The following is a 19727-nucleotide window of genomic DNA, read 5'->3' as shown; positions in this document are numbered from 1 at the left end:
ATGCAGAAACTTCCCCAAGAGTCTGAGCCAGTCTGTTACTGTATACACAGGCTCCACTACTCCCAGCAGCTGCCACGTACACAGAAGAGGTACAAGCTCTTCCACAGCCCAGTGTCAGTAGACCCATGCTTCTATTGTGTAGGTCCTATTGAGATAGGGAAGACAAGGTATGCAATAGAGTATTCAAAGACATGTAGGCTTACAGTTCTTTCAGAGCCAGGAGTGCCTCTTGATTAAATAAACTGAGCTGTACCAGCTGACTTAGCTCAGTGTAGTCTTTTCAAGATAAGATAGTTGGGATCAGGTGGATGTGCTGAAGGCAAATGAAGGCTCTGTTGGTCTAGGCTGTACTAATGATGAGCATTAGGTAAGTCACTTTATCTATAGTCTGAGGTGACAGCATGATCACAGTGTGATGGGTTCCAGCTCAAAGATCCCAGTGGCAAGGTTGAAAACCATGGGGAGGTCAAAGTAGAATAAGCATTCATGCAAACAAAATAAGACATATGCCTGAGCCACTTAATCAGAAGGATAATAACATCTGAGGTGAAAAGTCTGTGGTTAGATTTTAGAGATTTAATCAAATATGTCATTATTGGTATGGCCAGATGATAGCAAATTAGAGAGCCTGATGGTCAAAGTTATCTTAACAGTTGTTTGGGAAACACTTGACCTTGCAGAGTAGATTTAACACTACAGAATTTAATCTGGTCATAGCTGCAAAACCAGATTTACTGTCATGTAACATCCTGACCTCTGTTTAAGGTCTTTGATCATGTAAGTGTAAATACACCAAGACCACCTTAGACAGTTGCAATTACTAGTTGTCAGTTTTCATTTCTCTTGTAAACTTAATTGATGAATAATACAGGAAACTGTGGCATGGATTCAGTTTTGCTGTAACAACCACAAGCACATTTCTCTTAGTTGATACTCCAGCATTTGCTTTTGATCTTTGGACTAGTTGTAAATAGACCAAGAGGAATAGGAATAAAGGTATTCAGTATCTTTTCTTAAAGAGCATGAATTTCCAATAGGGAAATGTATAGATTTCTTACTCTTGTTCTTTGCTGAATATATATGGGAAACAGTTGACATCTGTGTTTTATTTCTGCAATTTAAAACTGAAAACTTCAGGGAGGTTCCTGGGTCCTTATCACTCTCAGTGCAAGGACTCTTGAAGGCCTGGCTGGAGTAATTAAGAACTCAAAGCTACTGAATGCTGTCAATCTGTGACAACAGTTTAGGGCTGTATCTGCATTCTGAGGATGCTCATACCTGGTCTGTACAGGTTCTGTCAAAAAGGCAGTCCTCAAAGCTTGTGGTCTCTCAAAGATTTTGGTAGAAAGGAAAGTTGATGCCAAAGCAGAAGCACATTAAGGTATTTGAAGTAGATAAACAAGGTTTAATCTTGTGTGACAGGAAGTCTATTATTAAAATAGCTATCTCTTTAGAAGAATTTCTAGTTCTAAGTTAAGCTCAGGATATGAATTTCCCCTGTATTTTATCACATGGTAATGATTACATGTTGCAGGCTTGATCTTTCTGAGCAGTAATTCCAAAGTCTTTATTGAATCTTTACAAGACTCTGCAAAGCAAAGAAGTCCTAATCTAACAAAATAACCCCAGATTTTAATCTAGTAAAGAACTTTTCATCTAGTTTTTGCTAGTATCTCAGGCTAGTTTTAAAGGAGGTTTTAAAGACTGTTGCATGGCAAAGAGTAAGGTGCTCTGTTAAATATTCTTGTTCCTCATGCAGATCATTAACACTTGCTGTTTAGAAAATGTCCTAAGTATCATCTAACTTCTGTCTGACAAAACCAAGGCATTTTATTTCAGTTGACACCCTGTAAAGGATGAAATAGGGTGTATCAGGATCTGACTGGAAGTATAGCAAGCCATAGAATTACTATGCTTTGCAGAATGGAATACAAGCTCTCATGTGTCTCAAGACATATGGAGAAGAATACCTAACTGAAAAGCTGCTATAGAGTTTGCCTTATAACTCCTTATAATAGCCAGTCCAGACAATGTAATTTTATCTTACTACAGTCTTGGCTTATTTAATTAACTTTTTTGTGGTGGAAGGTTGTTGTTCTTGCAAGTATGACACAACTGACATATTGAAGGACTGTGTCCAAAAAAATGCTTAAATCCATATGAAATGGATGTGAATTAGGTGTTTAATATATGCACAACTGCATATTTGAAATGTAAGCTCCATGCAGTCACTGTATTACCCCTACCTCCATCCCTCCCCAGGTCTTGCAGCTAGAAGGTTCATTTGAGTATGTAGGTCTGCTTCAAGGGCACCATATTATCAGTTAGCTCTTGGGATGATAGCACTTGATTTTACGTGCATCCAAAGGCCTTGTGCTACCCAACTAAAAAAGGCAGCCTATTTGTGATGTACACAATATTTGCATTAGGGACAGAACTGGCAGCAAATCTTACGGCTCTGTTGGGCGCTAAAATTCATCTCTGAAGAGGAAAAGTCTTATTTGAATAAATAAGAGAAAAAGAAGTATTTGTTTCATGTCCAGTCTCACAAGCCGCCCAATAGGAGCATTTAAACTTCGTGTGCACATCTGCAGTGTATCCTACCTTTGTGTGTGCCTTTCACTTACCCTTTTTAGTAAACGTCTAATTGTTCCCAGCTACTTACAAAACATAAGGAGCAGATAGTATTTTGGGAGACTGTGGTGCCAACAGCATGATATCCAGCCAAATCAAACCTGACTGCTGATATGAGACACTGTTAATGTCTTAACAACACTGTGAATAGCAACATCATTACAGTTCATAGGTATGCTGTATTTGCTCATATAAATCAGTGGTGATCTAATTTCCTATCCTAGTATATTCTTCTGTCAATAATAATATAGTGCTAGCACAAATAGTTCCTAAAACAGAAACAGTAACAAATAATGAGCAAAAATAACAAGAAAAGCAGCAAGCCTCTTTTAAAAATGTCATTACCCTAAAGATACTATTTGCTTTATGTTGCCTATTTTCAGTCATTGAAAACAGGAACCCTTGAGTGGTAGGGCTGTGATGCAAGGAATGCAAATGAAATCCTGGGTTTAAATAGGTAAATAAGGTTTTATGAAGAATCTTTATGACATGAAGGATTATCTTAAGTCCTCAGGTACTCAGGAGCTAATTCCTGTGTGAGAGGATCTATCAGAGTACAGTCCTGCGTTTCCTTCTTCAGCATTATTCTTGAGTTTTATCATTAACATCTGAAAAGATGATGAAATACGTTTTCTGGTTAGTCTGTTGGTGTCATTTCTAGTTCCCAATATGTTGTTACTTTGAGTAGTTTTGTTCAAAAACAGGCAAAAAGCCCAACCACATCCACTCTATAAGTAAATGAAGGAAGAAAAGTCTAGGGAATGCATATATGGTAACATCCCTGGGGAGTCAGTTGTGTAGGTGTGATGCAAATAGGGAAAAATCTCTCCAGACAGCACCAGACAGAAGGGAACAAAGAGAAACCTTTGTGCCAGGCCGAGGGATTTGTTGCTGGTGGCATTGTTCGAGGAAGTACATCTGCTCTAACGTTTTCTTCAGCTGGAAGCAGAAAGCTTTGTTGAATGCTCTAATTGCTGATAGGTATGAAAGGATTGCCTAGAAGATTGCTTCCTAGGCTCTCCTTTGATGTTTCGTATGATTTGGAAGCGAAGATGTCTTTTCCTTTATCCATCTTGCTAATAGGTGAGAATAAAATATCTCCCTTCAGCTTTTATTCTGGAAGGTATCATGGCACATTCTATCCAATTAGATGTAGCATGGGCCAAAAGACTCCTTTTATCTTTAGAAAAGGTTTGTAAAACACAAACATAGTCATCATCACAGTCCACATTCATAGAGTGCTATTGGCAACGTGTTCAGTTCATTCTAGAGGTCTCGGCAGGAGAAACACTCTGCTGTGAACATGAGGGTTATCAGATGCTATAAAACTGGGGGTATGAATTTTGGATGCAATCTTCTTACATATTATGAATCTTGGACTGCAATTAGAAGAGGGTTTTTGTTCAATTCCAGTTATGTTAATTTATAAACATAATTCTAATGCAAAATCCAAGTTTCACCTTATTTTTCTGCAAAATTTGAATAGCACTGCGCTTGATATTTCAAAGATCCTCCTTTTACAAGTAAATATAAGGCATTAGTGCACTAAGAAGTACTGCAATAAATTTAAACTACATCTATGAACCATAGGATGTGATACATCTTCTTTGGTAACATTTACAAATGAATAGAGTAACAAAAAGAACCCTGTAAGTTAAATAGTAAGTTTTTGCTTAATTCTCTTAGTAAGAAATGCCTATCTGAAAGAAATCATGATGCATTACTTTAATCCATGTAAACTGTCACTAACACATTTCTCTTGAGAAAGTGGACTATTTCCAACGTCCTTGGAAGTACCAGAATGCTTCCAAATGTGTAACTTTTCTCATGGTACAGTCTGCCTTGATTTAATTTTAGCTCTCCTCTATGATACAGGATTCGGATTCAGATCCACCACCTTCAAAGTTCAGGAGAGCATGGGGTGTGCCCTTTGAATCTGAGCTTATTTTACTTCCTAATGAAGAATTACTACAATTTGTTACTTATTTTTGCTTATTTACTTATTTTTATTTTACTTTCTAATGAGAATTACTACATAAGAATGTTATGTCTGTTAAATATGACTCAAATATATTGTCTGAGGTTTTTGAGGCTAAATATTGTTTTAGCGTCCATTGGAAATTAAGAAGAATGTGGTTCTTGAATCAGTTGTGAAATTTAGGAGAAAACCTCTAGTGTATCTTCTGAAACTCAGTGATCCATAGGCAATTGTTATATTATGATTTCCTGAGTTATGAATACAGTTTCCTTTTGTTTAGGATTGCATTGTCTTTTTTCAGACTATCTATTTTGGGGTTCAATCTTTGGAACGCTGAGGCATGTCGGTCTTGATCTTTATAGCTCTTAGTTTTTATAGCTTTTAGGTTTTATAGTCTTTATAGTTTTGAGTAAACTGGTTACAGTGCCAGTGGTCACGGCCGTTAAACTCCTGTTGAATTTTGTCATGGTCACTGTAAATTATACCAGCTTCCCAACTTTCTCTTCTGAGGATAAAGAACATGTATTTTGTCTTGTGGTGTAAGCAAGGAGTGTATTTACATGTCTACAATTGTGGCCTCCAGTTTTCCTTGTGTTGTGACACAATGCAGTAATTTAAAGAGCACGTCTAGAACGTTATCTATTTGGCCAAGAGGTCAGTCTGTTTCATTTTATCTGTGGAACCAAGTGTTCATCAGGTTTTTGTGTGAATCATACAGTGTGTTAGGGAACACTTTGCACCAGTGTTTTATTTTAGATGTCATTATTACAAAGTTTTGTTGTGTTGTTTTCCAAAGGTCTTTAAAGTTCAGGAAAAGTTTTGGTTTTCCCCAAACTTTCCAAGTTTAGCATGCATAGCTTTGTACATATAACCCTGTCTGAGCACGTATGTACCTAAAATCTAATCGTGATGGTATAGTTAACAAAGTAAATGTCAATATTCTGCTGTGTTTCAGGTGTTCAGAGGCAGGGTTTGCTAATACACATAGCCTAAGGATGTAAATACTTGAAGAGAATAAAATCTAGGTGATTATAGTATTCATATCTCAATGGGTGGAGTGAAGATCGAGTGTTCTGTTCACCAAACAGCAGAAACAAGGCTGGTATGGTCAAAGCAATAAACAAGCAATTCTCTTCAAAGTTAAAAGGGAAAAGATTGCAGATCAGAGGCATGGATCCTGTTGTTCTGTTCACTACTATCATTCCTTAGTGCTCTAAATACAGAGAGGGCTACTGATTAAAAATTCTTGATGATGACCCATACAATGCCTTTATTTGAACATGGCCTTCTCAGCGTTCATCTCCAAGTCACTGTCTCGAGTGTTGTGTGTAAGCCATCTAGAAATAACAGGGTGACTCATTCAGCCTGATGTGGCTGTGGGTTTTGTGGTCATCTAGAGGGAGAAACAGAGTGTACTTGGACATACCCTGCAGGCAGTTTAGCAGACATTGCTTTGATAGGGACCAACTCTTACTGGATTGTTTTCTTAGGTTTAATCCAATTTAGTCTGATGAGAAAAGGTGTAGATTAACCATAAGTTATGTATCAGGTAGACATAGAATTATGGCTGGGTTTTTTCTTCTTGGTGGGTATTGGTGACATCACTTCAGTGTGTCTCTGCATGCCAGCTCATTTTTGTATGGAGTGCTCAGAACTGCAGCAGAAATTGTGCTTTAGAAAAGAAGGAAATGAAATGTGTGAGATTAGACTGATGTAATTTGGAGAGGTTTAGTTTATGCAGACAAAACTCCAGGAAATTCAAAGCTTAGCCTGAGCTGTAGTCTTATCAATCAAACCGTGGTGAAAGAATAATGCTAGTAATCATAAAAACACAAAAGATGTGAGGTATAAGAAGAGTGCAAGTTTTCGTGATCCTGACCCATAATTGCATTCTAAATTAATGTTTTTGTTTCATTTCCTGGGGAAGGTAATAAGCTTGATGAATAGGGGAGGAAAATACTTCATGGAAGTTTAGTTAACTGATGTGGCATCTTTCAAAGCCAAAGTAGTTCAACACCACACGGATTTGACTCCTCACTAAAGCTGAATGGTGTGATTGCAGATTGTCTCATTTTAATCTTGTACTGATGTTTGTGGAAATATATACTATTACTTTTTAAAGGAGAACTGATAAAAGCACTCTTATACTTCAGTGAAATCAGTGAAATACTTCAGTCATTTTAGAGTCACAGAGGACTAGAAGCTAATATACTAATATACCACAATGTTGGTGACTATGTGCACCCAAATCACATTATGGCTAATTACCAGTTTAAAATAAGATAACTTACATAGTTATGTTCTTGGTGAGGAACAAAATATCTTTTACTCCTTATGAATCTCTGAAAGAAAAAGATTTAAGATCAAACATAATGAACTCAGTCATTTTGTGTTTGAGAGTAAGAAACATACTGAATTTAATCTGTATTGCCTTGAAATGGATGATGTTTTTTCTGATATGTCAGTTGATTTGTGGGTTAAGCAAGCTACATGAGTTGATGGTGTTAAATTTGAAAGGGTCTTTAAAAAAGGCTTCAAAACAAGGTATTTTCAGGAAACTTTTGATTACCATCAGTCCAACAAATCTTAAGAACATTTTAGGTATAGTATTTAGTGTTGCTTATGTAATGTTCTTCTGAACATACTTTATGTTAAGCATAAGATAGTAAAGCATATGGTAGAGGTTGTAATTGGCACACCAGTTAAGACACAAAATCTTGGTGTTGGAGCTTGATGTGTCATTTTATACAGCCTGGAGAAACTGCTTCATTCTTGTGACCAGGAGTGTTGTGAAGGAGACTTGTGTACCCACGTGCTCTGGAAAAGTTCAGGACTCAAAGAATGTCTTTTATTTAATGAATATTATGTAATTTTCCATGCAGTTAGCAAATTGGATTGTATCAATTTGACTCTATGAGCTGCTCCAAACAGAATAGGAGAGAAAGTAATTAGAATAATGGATAGAAAGGGGAAGTTTAATAAATATTCATAATGTGACTTTTCCTTTATTCTAATCTATGATTTTTAACCCTGAAAGCCTATTTCTCTTTTTGTCTCACTTTCTATGTAGGACTGGTTCATCATATCTCTAGTCTCCTAACAGAAACTGTGGCTCTGTACTTGGAGGCAGATGACAAAAGCAGCACCAAGACAGTAAATGCACCACTTCTGTCCTTGCTTGACATTTTGCACTGCATGCTGATGTATACAGCCAACATTGTGCGCCAGGCTTTACAGGTATGGAATTCGTTTCCTGGAGTCATCACCACCTTAAACAATTTCCATAGAATCACAGAGCAGTTTGGGTTGGAAAGGACCTTAACATCATCCAGTTCCAACCCCCCTGCCACAGGCAGGGACACCTCATGCTAGACCATGTCACCTAAGGCTCTGTCCAACCTGGCCTTTTATAGATAACTTCCTGTTATCCTAATAATGAAATTCCCCCTATTCTGATTTCATTGGCTTTTTAGTATGATGGAAAGAGAAAAGCATGTATTTTTCAACTTCCTGTCACTTTTTCATGTAGTTACCTGTCTAGAATATCTATAGTAGCCTCATTGTGTATTGGAAACACAGATCCTAGCTGACTGTTTTGTTTCTGTAATTCAACATTTGCTTGATGATAGTTCAAAGCATTTTTCTTCCATTCATTTTAAAAGATTACTCCATAAAAAAAGTTATTATTATAAATCACATGTGATACTGTACTTGAAGAGCATATGAAACCCTCGCCTGTGCACTGATGAAAGTATTTCCTCTCATGCTGCTCAATTTGTCTTCCAAGTTTTTGTTTGAACCGCTGCAAATTATGGCATTGATAGGACTTCCTCTTCCAATGAAGACCTCCTCCTCCTTAGAAATGAAGCACAAAAAGATACTATTCAAAGAAATAGCACATAACTCTCTCAAGAACAAAACAAGAACAAGCTTTCATCTTTTTTTAGACATGATGTTAAGCTAGCAATATTTGCTTTGGTTTTAAAATACCTGCCAAATATTGAAGTTAGTCAAGTGGAAGCAATTTCTCTATTTAGGCTGCAAACAACACCATATACTCTTTGTGCCAGTTTTTTGATGTTCTTGGGATTATCCACTGAAGAATAGAGAAGCCTTTTAGATCCAATATATCTGAAGGACAGAGATTCAGAAGATTGTAGCCAAGTTGTACATTCACAACATGGCTTCTTCAATCTGACATTGTCCTTATCCAAGGGTTGGTTGTTTCTGGGGGGGTTTATAAGAAGATTTAATATATGAAGTGGGTAAAGAAAATTGAGCCCCTGCTTTATTTCCTACACAGATTTCTGTAATCAGTGATGTTATAATCCTGAGAGATGGGGTTTCCTTCATTTACTTTGGAAGAGATTTAATTTAGATCTGATGGTATGATACCATGTCTTTTCTGAGTCCTCTGTTAGCAGGTTCTGTAATGGGTTTCTTATCTAAGAATCACTTTGTAAATCAAATTCTGTAGGCTAATTGCTGATTGTCATATTGTTGGCATCACTCCATGTAGTCACAGAGGGCTAAATTCTGTACTTAGTTTCCATGCAATGGTGGTGAAGACACATTTGAGGAAAGAGGATCTTGCCATGGATTAATAATAGTAGTGAATTTGATTATTTTTATTTAGATACAAAACTAAATCTATACATTCAAAGCCAAATTCTGTTCTGGCTTTGCATGAATACATCAGCTGATTGATGTGCTAGACTCCAGCTCCACTTTTGTCCAGCTCTAGCCAAAGTGATTTGCTTTGCTCCAGAAAGCCAATGGGAGCTAGAGGCAGCTGGAAAACTGCATTTTAAAGCACAGCTTTCTCCTGTGCCCCTATAAAACTAGTTTTATAGTGAATTTACTTGCCTTGGCATACTTGTCTTGACAATACCTGTCAAAGGGCCCCTGTGGGTTCTACAGCTGCATCATTACACATGCCTTACTAAATGACGGCCATTAGTTAGTGACTATTTACAGTGCATCTACATAATATTCCACTATGCATGGGTCACTAAATGCATCACTGTAGTGATAACAAATATTCTTGAACTGTTTCTATAGGGATCTTCTGAATAAGATACCTTCTAAAACTGAACTTAAAAAGAGAATCAAAATTTCTCCTATTATCCATTTTTGAGGCTTAAGTTGACTTTTACAGATGGTACTATCTCCACTTGGATCCTTTTTACTTAAGCTTTTTAGATGTCAAATGATAAACTTATCCAGCTACATAGGCAAAACATGGCACCACTTTTACTTTGCTTTTCAGTACTTTATGATGAATGGTGCTGATAGCTGTATCTAGCTTCATTCAAGAGTTTGCTTTCTGTGGTCACTAAATATATAGAAGTTAAAGGAAGTAGTCAAACATAGAATAACAGGATCAGCTGGGCTGGAAAGGACCATTAAGATCATGAAGTCCAACAGTAACCTGTTTTCTCATCCAAGCACTAACCAGAAAAGCTATTGTAAATAATATTGTTGCACTTAAAATTCCTCTTGATAAAGGAAAAAAACCCCAATCGAACTTCAGTTTTAAAACAGGCATGGTCTGCTGAAGGGAGTACAAATGCATAAAGCATTTATGGCTTTAGAGATATCTTTTGCATATACAGTTTATAGCATCTTACTGCAGAAATATTGTGTATGTCAGTATATTCAGCCTCTGCAGGGTGGGCATGACAGCATGAGTCGCTTTTGCTTTGGGCTGGTTGTTACAGACACAGGGAGCATTAACTGCTCCTAGGGAGCCCAGGAATACTTAACTAGAAAAGAGTTTATAAGTCTCCTTCAAACTTCTGTTCAGAGTTTGGCCACTTAATGAACCTAATTTGTTTCTTGTAACGCAACAGTCACCAAGGTTGCTTTTTATTCTTTCTCACCTTATTAAGGCACAGAAATCTGGCACAGGAGGGGACACACAGGCTGCTGAAGAGCTTCTGCTTATAAATAAACCCCTGACGGACCTAATTAGCCTGCTTATTCAACTGGTGAGGATTTGCTTGTTTGTGAGCCTTTTGGAATGTTACTGAAGTTGGGATTACTGAACCGAATTCAACATCCTTGAACTCTGTTTGCTAAGTTTTCATTGCTTGTAAGCTCCCACCTAGACTATAAAGAAATGAGAGGTCACAGTGACTTGCAGGTTACCAGTGACATCAGAGTAAGTCTGTCCCAAGCAAAAAGGTGCAGGATGCAGATTTTCAGTTTGGATACATGTATATAGTCTAATTTTAGCCCTTTAGAACAGACTAGTGATCGCTGCATAGGGAAGGTACATGAAACAAGTACTTCCACCATTCAAAAAGTCAGGAAACTTGAAATTAATTGCAGTGAGTAATGTCTTTTAATATTATTTTGGTTTTGAGCCTTTGGAGATTTTCTCAAGGGTTTAGTTTTATTTTAACATGATCCTGGGGGATTTACAAGTAGGAATGGCCCCTGGTGATCTGGGAACATCTTTGAAGTCTGTTTAAAGTCAGACTTTTCCAGGGTTTACTAGATTTCACAGTGCTGCCTTGAAATCTCCACAGAGTGCTGTATTGTGGCCCTGATGCATCCCATCAGCTCGACCTCCATCGTACTGTGCCAGAGATTTGTATTAGCTCTGTGTGTAATAGCTTCTAGTAGAGGAATTCTTGAGCTGGACAGGGGTTTTAGAGGCTGTCTCAGCCTTTTATGCAACATAAAGCCATTAAAATGGTATGTGAGAACTTACACTATCCTTTCCAGGTTATGTTGCTTAGAGGCATTTCAGATTCACTGTGTTCTCTTCCAGACTCAATTTTTTTGTTGTTTTCATTTAAATATAGGTTTTCAGATGTATTATGATATAAATACTGTGCCCTTTTTACTATCTTTAGCTCTGTGTGTCATGTTCTATTTTGGGGAAGAATGTGATTCCTCTTTTTATTAATTCTTGGCATTACACATGTTGCTAAGTTCTCCTTTGATGGATTTATATTAACCAGCTATTGACAAAGGCTTTTTGGAAGTGTTCACTGAATGACCTAAAGCAAAGTGACTGAATTTTCACTATATATCACCTTTATAAATTGTTTTAGTTTATTTTCTGTTAATTTTTTAATCATTATATATGATAAATAACAAGACATGAAGTGATGCAAATGTTATTTTAAAGTGAAACAAGCCATAAATTTAAATTCCATTAAGTCTCAAAAGAACAGAAAATTAGAAGCCAAGCTTTACTAAACCACCTGGAAGTTTTTTGTAAGTTCTTAATTAAAGGATAGGATAATTGTATAGTTAGTATGAACTGATTAGATCCTAACTTGCCCTTGTATTTGAGAAGCGTGACTCTAATTGCCACTAGGTTTTGCTTTGTTCTGTATTTCTGCAGATTCTGGTGTGTTTAAAATGCTTATATAAAATCTGATGGTTTTGGGAGGATGGTTTTGAATGTTTTTTTGATTGTTTTTTGCTAAGGATTTTGTAAAATTAAGGGATTTCCTCTTGTAATACATGTTCTTTACGTGCGCTTGATTAGACAAATGGAAGTTATTTCAGCTGGGTTTGTTAAATTTTATATCCTTTACCCATTGCTATATGAAACACTTCCCGTTAAGGTTGGAAGAGTTTGAACAATTGAATAATGATTTTAACATTTATGATCCACTTGCTTAAAATGTTTTATGCTCTAATCTCTTCAAATAGGACTAGATTCTTTGTGAAGTTTAGTCGGTCTCCCAAGATGTATATACTCAATACCCCTGAAACAGACTCAGGTCTACCCAAGCTTATGTTCTGTGTAGCTGCCAACAGTAGTTGGCTGTATTCATTGAGCTGTGTGGTTACGTAGCACTTTGTTAATGTTCTTGGGCATTTAGTTCTTTGTGAACTTTATTTTCTGGAGATAATCGAAGTCTTAAATTCTGAACCAACCATGACTTCAAGATACTGAGTTAAAATCATTTTTTCTGGTTTGCTATTTCTACCTATTTTACCATATTTATAGGTTCTTATGTCACTTAGAATAACTGCTTTCCCTCATCAATTTGTATATACATTACGTAGGTGATTGTTCCATGCCCCATTACTTGCCCATTCATTTTCTCAAGTTTTGTATATCTCTCTTTAAAATCCCTCAAAAATCAGTATGCATAAAACTTGAAAATGTCAAAACCATAAAATCAGGTTTTCCCCTCTGTAACCATGATTTAGTCTATCGTTAAGACCTAGCAAAGTAAGCATCAGAAACCTAGATTGCATGTAAATGAAACTTCAGAGGTTTTCAGAATGCAGAAGAAGAAATAATTAAAGATTCTGTCATTCAGAAAACACTGTGAATACAGAGAATTCGATACTTACCCCCATGATCAGTCTCCCTGAAATGATCAATAAGGGGAAAATAAATAGAGCCTTTAGGCTTTTGCTTGGCAGCTTTGAGTTTTAAAGTTAATTACACTGAGCTTTTTGTGTGTAACTTTGCTCAACTTGAAAAGAAATCTGATTTGGTTATTATACTGCAACTTACAGCAATTACAGAAGATAACAAATACCTTCTTTTTGATGTACTGTTACCCTGAAAGAAAAACATACTCATATTTACTTAGTTCTTAAATCACTTCAGTGTCATTTTCAGAAACTTTCAGGAACTTTGTTGTTACCTATAAAAAGGAATTTCGTTGCTCTATGGACCCTAGATTTAGAACCTAGGTGTAGATCTTCCAGTCTTTTCTGAGCCTACAGTGCTGCTGGGAGAGAACTTTTACTGTCTTCTGGTGGCAGGCTTCTTCATTGTAGTAGTACTAGTAATAGTGCACTTCCATACTGTGCTCTGCATATTACTGTTGAAAGATGAGTTAATCACATGCAGACATGAAGAGGACAAATATGGAGCCTCATTGCACATGGATGAATGAGATAATCTCTTCTAGGTCCTTTCTGTCTCTGTGTTGCACTGGTTCTAAGGCTGTGCCCTGACTCTGGTTTCAGAGCATGAGAAGGCGTTTGCCATTGACTAATGAAAATGACTGCAGAAGAATGATAACACTGAAGACTTCTATTTCACATTTCTTAGGAATGCAAACAGTTCTGTGGCCAGAGAGGAAAGGCATCTATTTATTTCCTGTATTGCATTATGTATTGCTGTTCTTGTATTTGAAATGAATTATATGTGAAGAATTCTACAGAGCTACCTTAAAAAACAAAAATCAAGCAAACCAAACCACCAAAAAACCCAGTCCCCAACCATCGAACCAAAACCACCCCAAAAGACACCAGAGGAAATAACAGTATATTGTCACAGCATTTCAGAATGGGGACTTAGTTTCTCAGCAACTAAACTTGAATATAATGAACTGGAAATACATTGGTTTTTAAAATACATTCCCTAATTCCCCAATTTTGCCCTAATCTATAATAATGTTTTATTTTTTTCATTTTAAACTGTGCATACTTACTACTAATGATAACATAGTAAAGTGAGCAGATTTAGTAATGACATTTTGCTTTTGCATTTTGTTTAATGCTCACAAAATCATCTTCCTTATGGCTCCCAATGGTGCTTCCTTTACAGCACATCCTGTAATCACACTACTGATCTAATGAACATCTACCTCTTATTGTAATAAACTCTCTTTGTGGATAACCTTATTAATGCACTGAATAGTGTCCCCTCCGGGTAATCCAGACAGTTTCATTGTGGCTCCAAAATTAGATGCTGTAACAACTCCAGCGCTGTGAAAACTGCCCCTTCAGCTCAAATGATCACACATTTCTTGCAGTGGTTTGCAATTCATGAACACACTGGTCCAAATGAAGGTGTTTTTGACAATAGACTACAGAAATACTGATGTCTAATAACAAGAAACTCCCTGCTTTTCAGCACGTTAACCTTAAAATACACGGAGCAGGTTCCGGCTGTAAAAGTTAAGGAATCCACAGTCTCCATTGCACAAAAGTCTTGCCATGAAGCATTACTTAAAAATGTTGAAATGTAAAATAAATCTACATTTCCGAGGTAGAGAATGGCAAAAATGATGCCTTTAGCTGTTCAGTAATTTATTTTGAGGAGCTAGCTCAGAATATTAACAGCTGCAAGGAGAAAGAGTACTAATGTTTCTACGTTGCTGAAGGGCTGAATCCATAATCCCCTCTAAGACTGATAAAGCAAAAAGAAATCAAAGGCCATGAGACTTCTTTTTTTCATGTAATTATGAAATATTAAGGGGCAGATATTTTCTTAAACACTTAGAGCTCTAGCTTTTCATGGGTTTGTCTTCCTCTGAAAGAACAAAAGCTTAAGTAGCTGCTGTTGTGTTGTAAATGCAATTCTGAGACTTGAAATACACTTCTTTATATCAAATGGAGTTGTTATGATTAGAAAATGATCAGAACACGGTTCCAGCTGATTAAGAGGTGAACTGTCTGTATTCATTGTCTAGCTACATGATTCTAGCTCCACTGTTCTTATTAGACAGGAGATACTATTTCTTGAAAGCTGAGTTTTATTCCTTGGTTTTCTAGATTTACAAGTATCCTGTTTTCAGTCATTGCTTTTTTGCATACTAGTAATTTCCTTCACATCTCCTGCTCTTTATAACCAGTATGAACATTGACTGCCAGCCAGTGTTAAAATTCAGGCTGCCAACTTACAACTTTTGACATCTAAATCACTACTTGTCAGTAGTGAAACAGCACAATGGGGAGAGTTATAGAGAAAAGTGCTGATGTGGACATATTTAAATAGGGACATTGCTCTTCCACCTTAATTATTGATGGGTTAGGCCATAGACCAATGATTCTCATCCTGTCCAGACTAAATATGGTCTTTCCTATTCCCAGCATGTTTCCCTCTTCATCCAGGACCTGTGCTGTTGTTGTTCTACCCTGCAGTTTTCCAGGATGACAGCAACTTGTTTCCCAAAGTCTAGATAGCACTGAAGCTCAAAGGGACTCTGGTGAAATAGAGGAGCCTGAAATACAACAGGGGATGAAGGCCCTTGAATTGAATAGGATGATGTCCTTACTGGCAAGTACTGTGAACCCTGGAATGATACTGGTGGCTAGGTTTGGAGAATGGTCACTGGAAGCTTGACATCCTGTGAAGAGTGAACGTATCTGATGCCTTGATGTACTGGATGGAGAGTTTCAGGGTCTTGCTTTCTTGTTGGGGGGCAAAGAACAGCAGCAACAGTGGTGAAAGGTCAGGCTTGCCAGGAGGAGATAAGGAAAACCCAAGCCCAACCCCTCATCATCTAGGGCAAAATGTTCTGCTATCAGGCTGACTGGGGAGTCCTGCTGAAGACAGCCTACCTTGGGGTGAATGCTGACAGGCTGGAATTGCTCATTTGCCTCCTTGAAAATCATGTACCTTCCTGGTGTTAGGAAGAGCTGCCAAAGACATGGTACGTTATGTATTAGGGTTAGGGTTAGGGTTCACAGAAGGTTGTTGTAGGGGCAGTCCTCTACAGAGACTGACACCTTCCCTCTTTGGATACTTTATGAATATCTAGGAAAAAAAGATCTTGGGAACATTCTCACTTCTAAGTATGGCTGTTATGATTACTGATTACACATAGGATTTTATGCTTACGGAGCCAAAGGAACCAGCCTCCACTGCCATGACTGGGCAAGGACAGATCTATCCAAATGTTCACTGATTTTTATGTTCTGTTTTTGAATAGCCACAAACAACATCTGAAAAGTCCTCCTTGGACTGTGATTTTTCGTCAGAGAGAGGTTGACACACCTGTCTATGATGAGCTAGTAGCAAGCTGTAAGCTGGAGTGCTGCCGTTACAAGGGATGAGAGATATGTTAAAGTAGTTTAATTTCTCTTTCCTTTATCTAATAACAATTTTTGAGTGAAGGAAATACAGGTCAGCTTAAAGCCATCAGTGGATTTGTTTTACTTGATAAGGACTGAAGATATAAATGGATCTGTAAAGCTTGTTACTATTTGTAGCTTTTCCTCCTTTTAAGCCTTTCTATTTATGTTGATGATGTTGTTAGATAATTCTGATGTTGGAAAGGAAACTATCAAATAGGTGACATTTAGATTGGAATGAAGAAAAACCATACAGCAAATCTGTGGAAGAAATAGCTGCTGTGGTCCTGTCATTTGTATAACATTAGGTCAAATAGGATGTGATATGTCTTGGGGCTATGTATGCAGAGCTTACATCTCAGTTCAGGCTGGTTTAAACAGCCAGCTCTGGGAAAGCTAATGGAAAACAGGATTCTATTTGCATGCAGATCTCTGGGGAATTGCTGCTTGAATATTTGAGGACTGTATGTCTGATATCTGCATAGAGAGCTTTAAAGGAACTGTACAGGTTTTCCTTAAAATGAAGAAAACTTGGGACGTTCATACTGCAGGTTAAATAAGTAACATTATTGCAATGGTTGTGCATATTTTATAAGTGGTTGGACAGACTACAGAAATGGTTTCCTTTTATTGTCAGTAGGGATAGTCAGTTAACTGTAATCTAGCTGCTTTATTTATAAACAGCACATCTGGAACAGAAAACCTGAATAGGAGCCATGAGGAGTTTTTACACTTCTGTACCTTATTGGTTATGATGGCCACTACTGTATTTCATTCAGTTCATAGACTGTAAGGTGAGAAAAAGCAGTTGTAATCAGTAAAGGATCATATATAACACAAGACACAGCAGTTTCTGAAATCAAATCCACATTTTAGTAAAAGGGTTTGTTAATTTTTTAGGAAAAAAAGGAAAAAAAAGGAAGTTGTGGTATATAAATTACCTGTGATGGAGAATCTGGCTCAGTTCTGAGAAAGTTGTGTCAGCAGTTAAGCACTCTGATTAAAGAAAGAATAAAAGAAATCAAAGCATTATCTTCCTTCTAATCTTTATCTAAAGCAATTGAGCTATCATCTCATACCAGTCCTTTTTCAGGTAAAGGAATGAACCTATCCTCAGCCTGCTTTCTCTTACATATAACTGAGAGAGTATGATCAGATGCCCTTTAACCCTCCCTTTGTTAAGCTATAGACACTAAATTCCTTCAGTTGTTTTCCACTGTATCATCCTCTTGCCTGTTCACAAGAAACCTCTGTGATTTATTTCACTAGCTTTCTTGAACTGTGCTAAAACTAGCTGTTGCATTCTTGTTGTCATTCCAACAGTGCCAAATACAAGCATAATATGGTGTCTCTACTCATTGTTTCCAGATTGTACTTTCAAGAAGCATATAAAGCATTTTGATAACAGTGTCATGCTATCAGAAGCTCATTTAAAGGTGATTATTAGCCATGCCCTCAAATCTTTTCCACAGCTTTGCTTCCTAGGAAGGAGTTTTTCCATCCCATTGCAGGAGCCTGCTCCTGTATCTGCTCTTCAAAGGAATGCAGAAAAGCTGGAATTCAAGAAAATATATAAAACCTGCAAAGTGTACCTCCTAATGTGACTATTTAAAATCCATTAAATAGCCAGAGAGCCTGTACTCCACCTCAACCAGAAGCCATAGACTCGGTTTAGAAATAATCAAATGAAGTTTTATGGTGTGCGTTATGTAGAAGATGAGACACCATGGCTGTAATACCTTCTGCTATTACCACTTCTATTTAAGGCAAAACTAAGAGTTGGGAGCAACATTTGCAGTGCTTTTATGCCACTTGAGTTAGATTTGATAGAATCATAGTGGAGACATTGTTACACTGCTGCTTAAGAACAGATATATTACAATTCCCTCACTTTATTAGGCTAAATTTAATGGAATTTTGAGTCAGTCACCTAGAAATGAGTCTTTCCTGACATGCAAATGTCAATACTCTCCCAAACCCCAGTGAAACATGATTTTTCTGGAATTGGAATTTAATTGTTTGTTCATTTTTAGCTTCCCACTGAAGATGCTGAAGTCTTTGCGAGCGCCTCACAGTGCTTATCATTGCTGGTTCAGCTCTATGGAGGGAATGGCCAGGAGAGTATGTCTCCAGAAAATATGGACAGCTTTGCTGAAGTACTGAAGTCCAGAAAAGATACACAACAACTGAAGCTTTTGTTGAGAATTGTGAAGAGACTGGTGAGTCAGCTTCCAAAGACTTTAACATTCCATGTGTTTCTTGTATAGAATTGGGTAATCTGGGGGCTGCTTTGTGCTTTCAAATTATAAAAAAAGAGTATAAATCAGTTTTTACAAGAAAAAGAAATGTGAAAAGAAAAAAAAATATGAAAATAGGCTGAGAACATTGTTCAGCCTGGAGAAGAGAAGCTGCATGGAGACCTCAGAGCAGCTTCCAGTGTCTGAAGGGGGCTACAAGGATGCTGGAGAGGGGCTCTTCATCAGGGACTGTAGTGATAGGACAAGGGGTAACAGGTTAAAACTTAAACAGGGGAAGTTTAGATTGGATCTAAGAAAGAAGTTCTTTACTGTAAGGCTGGTGAAGCACTGGAATGGATTGCCCAGGGAAGTTGTGAATGGCAGTGTTCAAGGCCAGGTTGGACAGAGCCTTGGCTGGCATGGTCTAGTGTGAGGGTTGGATGGCAGGGGGTTGGAACTGGGTGACCTTAAGGTCCTTTCCAACGCTAACTATTCTGATTCTATGATAATTTATGTGAATTTAAATTTCATGTCTTTAAATTTCATTTAAGTTCTCTGGAGAAAGCCTTCTACACTTGAAACCTTTTCCAAAATGATTGTAGGATTTCTCCTCTTTCAGTTAACTTCTCAGCTATTTAAATAACTCTTGCCATTTATAGATTTGTTTAGTACTTCAGCTTGGTGAAATATGAATGCTTTCTTAAAAAGCTCATCTGGAAGCGTTAAATAGCTGTTCAGAAACACTGTCCTTGATTTCATGGTAAATAAAATACCATTCTGTACTTGAAATAGGTTTGTGGGTTGACTGTTGACTCCTCATTGTCGCTGAGCAATAGGGACCACTTCTGGAGTGGTTGCCATGCAGAATGCCAATGAGCAGGAGTCATGCAAGGCCTTACTGTGGTGATGTTCTTCATGAGGAGGGGTTTCAGTTCTGTTGTGCTCTGACATGGGAGCATGACAGTAGCATTGTGTCTTTCAAGTAGATTAAGTGGAAAACATTCTGTATCTGTAACATTCTCTTAGATAATACTCTGGGTTTTCTCTTGAAGCCTTGTGATAAGAAGCTTTGCCTGCATTGTCACCTT

The 19727-nt window shown here is 37.3% G+C and overlaps 1 protein-coding gene across 1 annotated transcript in view; it reads left to right on the top strand.

Moving 5' to 3' along the window:
- Nucleotides 1-19235, top strand: part of ULK4 (unc-51 like kinase 4) — a 118241-nt gene extending 99006 nt beyond the window's left edge. Inside the window, exons 34-37 of the mRNA XM_034060710.1 lie at nucleotides 7683-7849; nucleotides 10504-10602; nucleotides 18436-18621; nucleotides 19191-19235. Coding sequence (XP_033916601.1) covers nucleotides 7683-7849; nucleotides 10504-10602; nucleotides 18436-18621; nucleotides 19191-19235 — 497 coding nt within the window. The remainder of the gene's footprint in view (nucleotides 1-7682; nucleotides 7850-10503; nucleotides 10603-18435; nucleotides 18622-19190) is intronic.
- Nucleotides 19236-19727: the final 492 nt, after the last annotated feature.

Source organism: Melopsittacus undulatus, chromosome 1 (assembly GCF_012275295.1).
Source record: "Melopsittacus undulatus isolate bMelUnd1 chromosome 1, bMelUnd1.mat.Z, whole genome shotgun sequence".
In the NCBI taxonomy this organism is placed as follows: Eukaryota; Metazoa; Chordata; class Aves; order Psittaciformes; family Psittaculidae; genus Melopsittacus; species Melopsittacus undulatus.
This window is presented reverse-complemented; position numbering and strand designations above follow the sequence as displayed.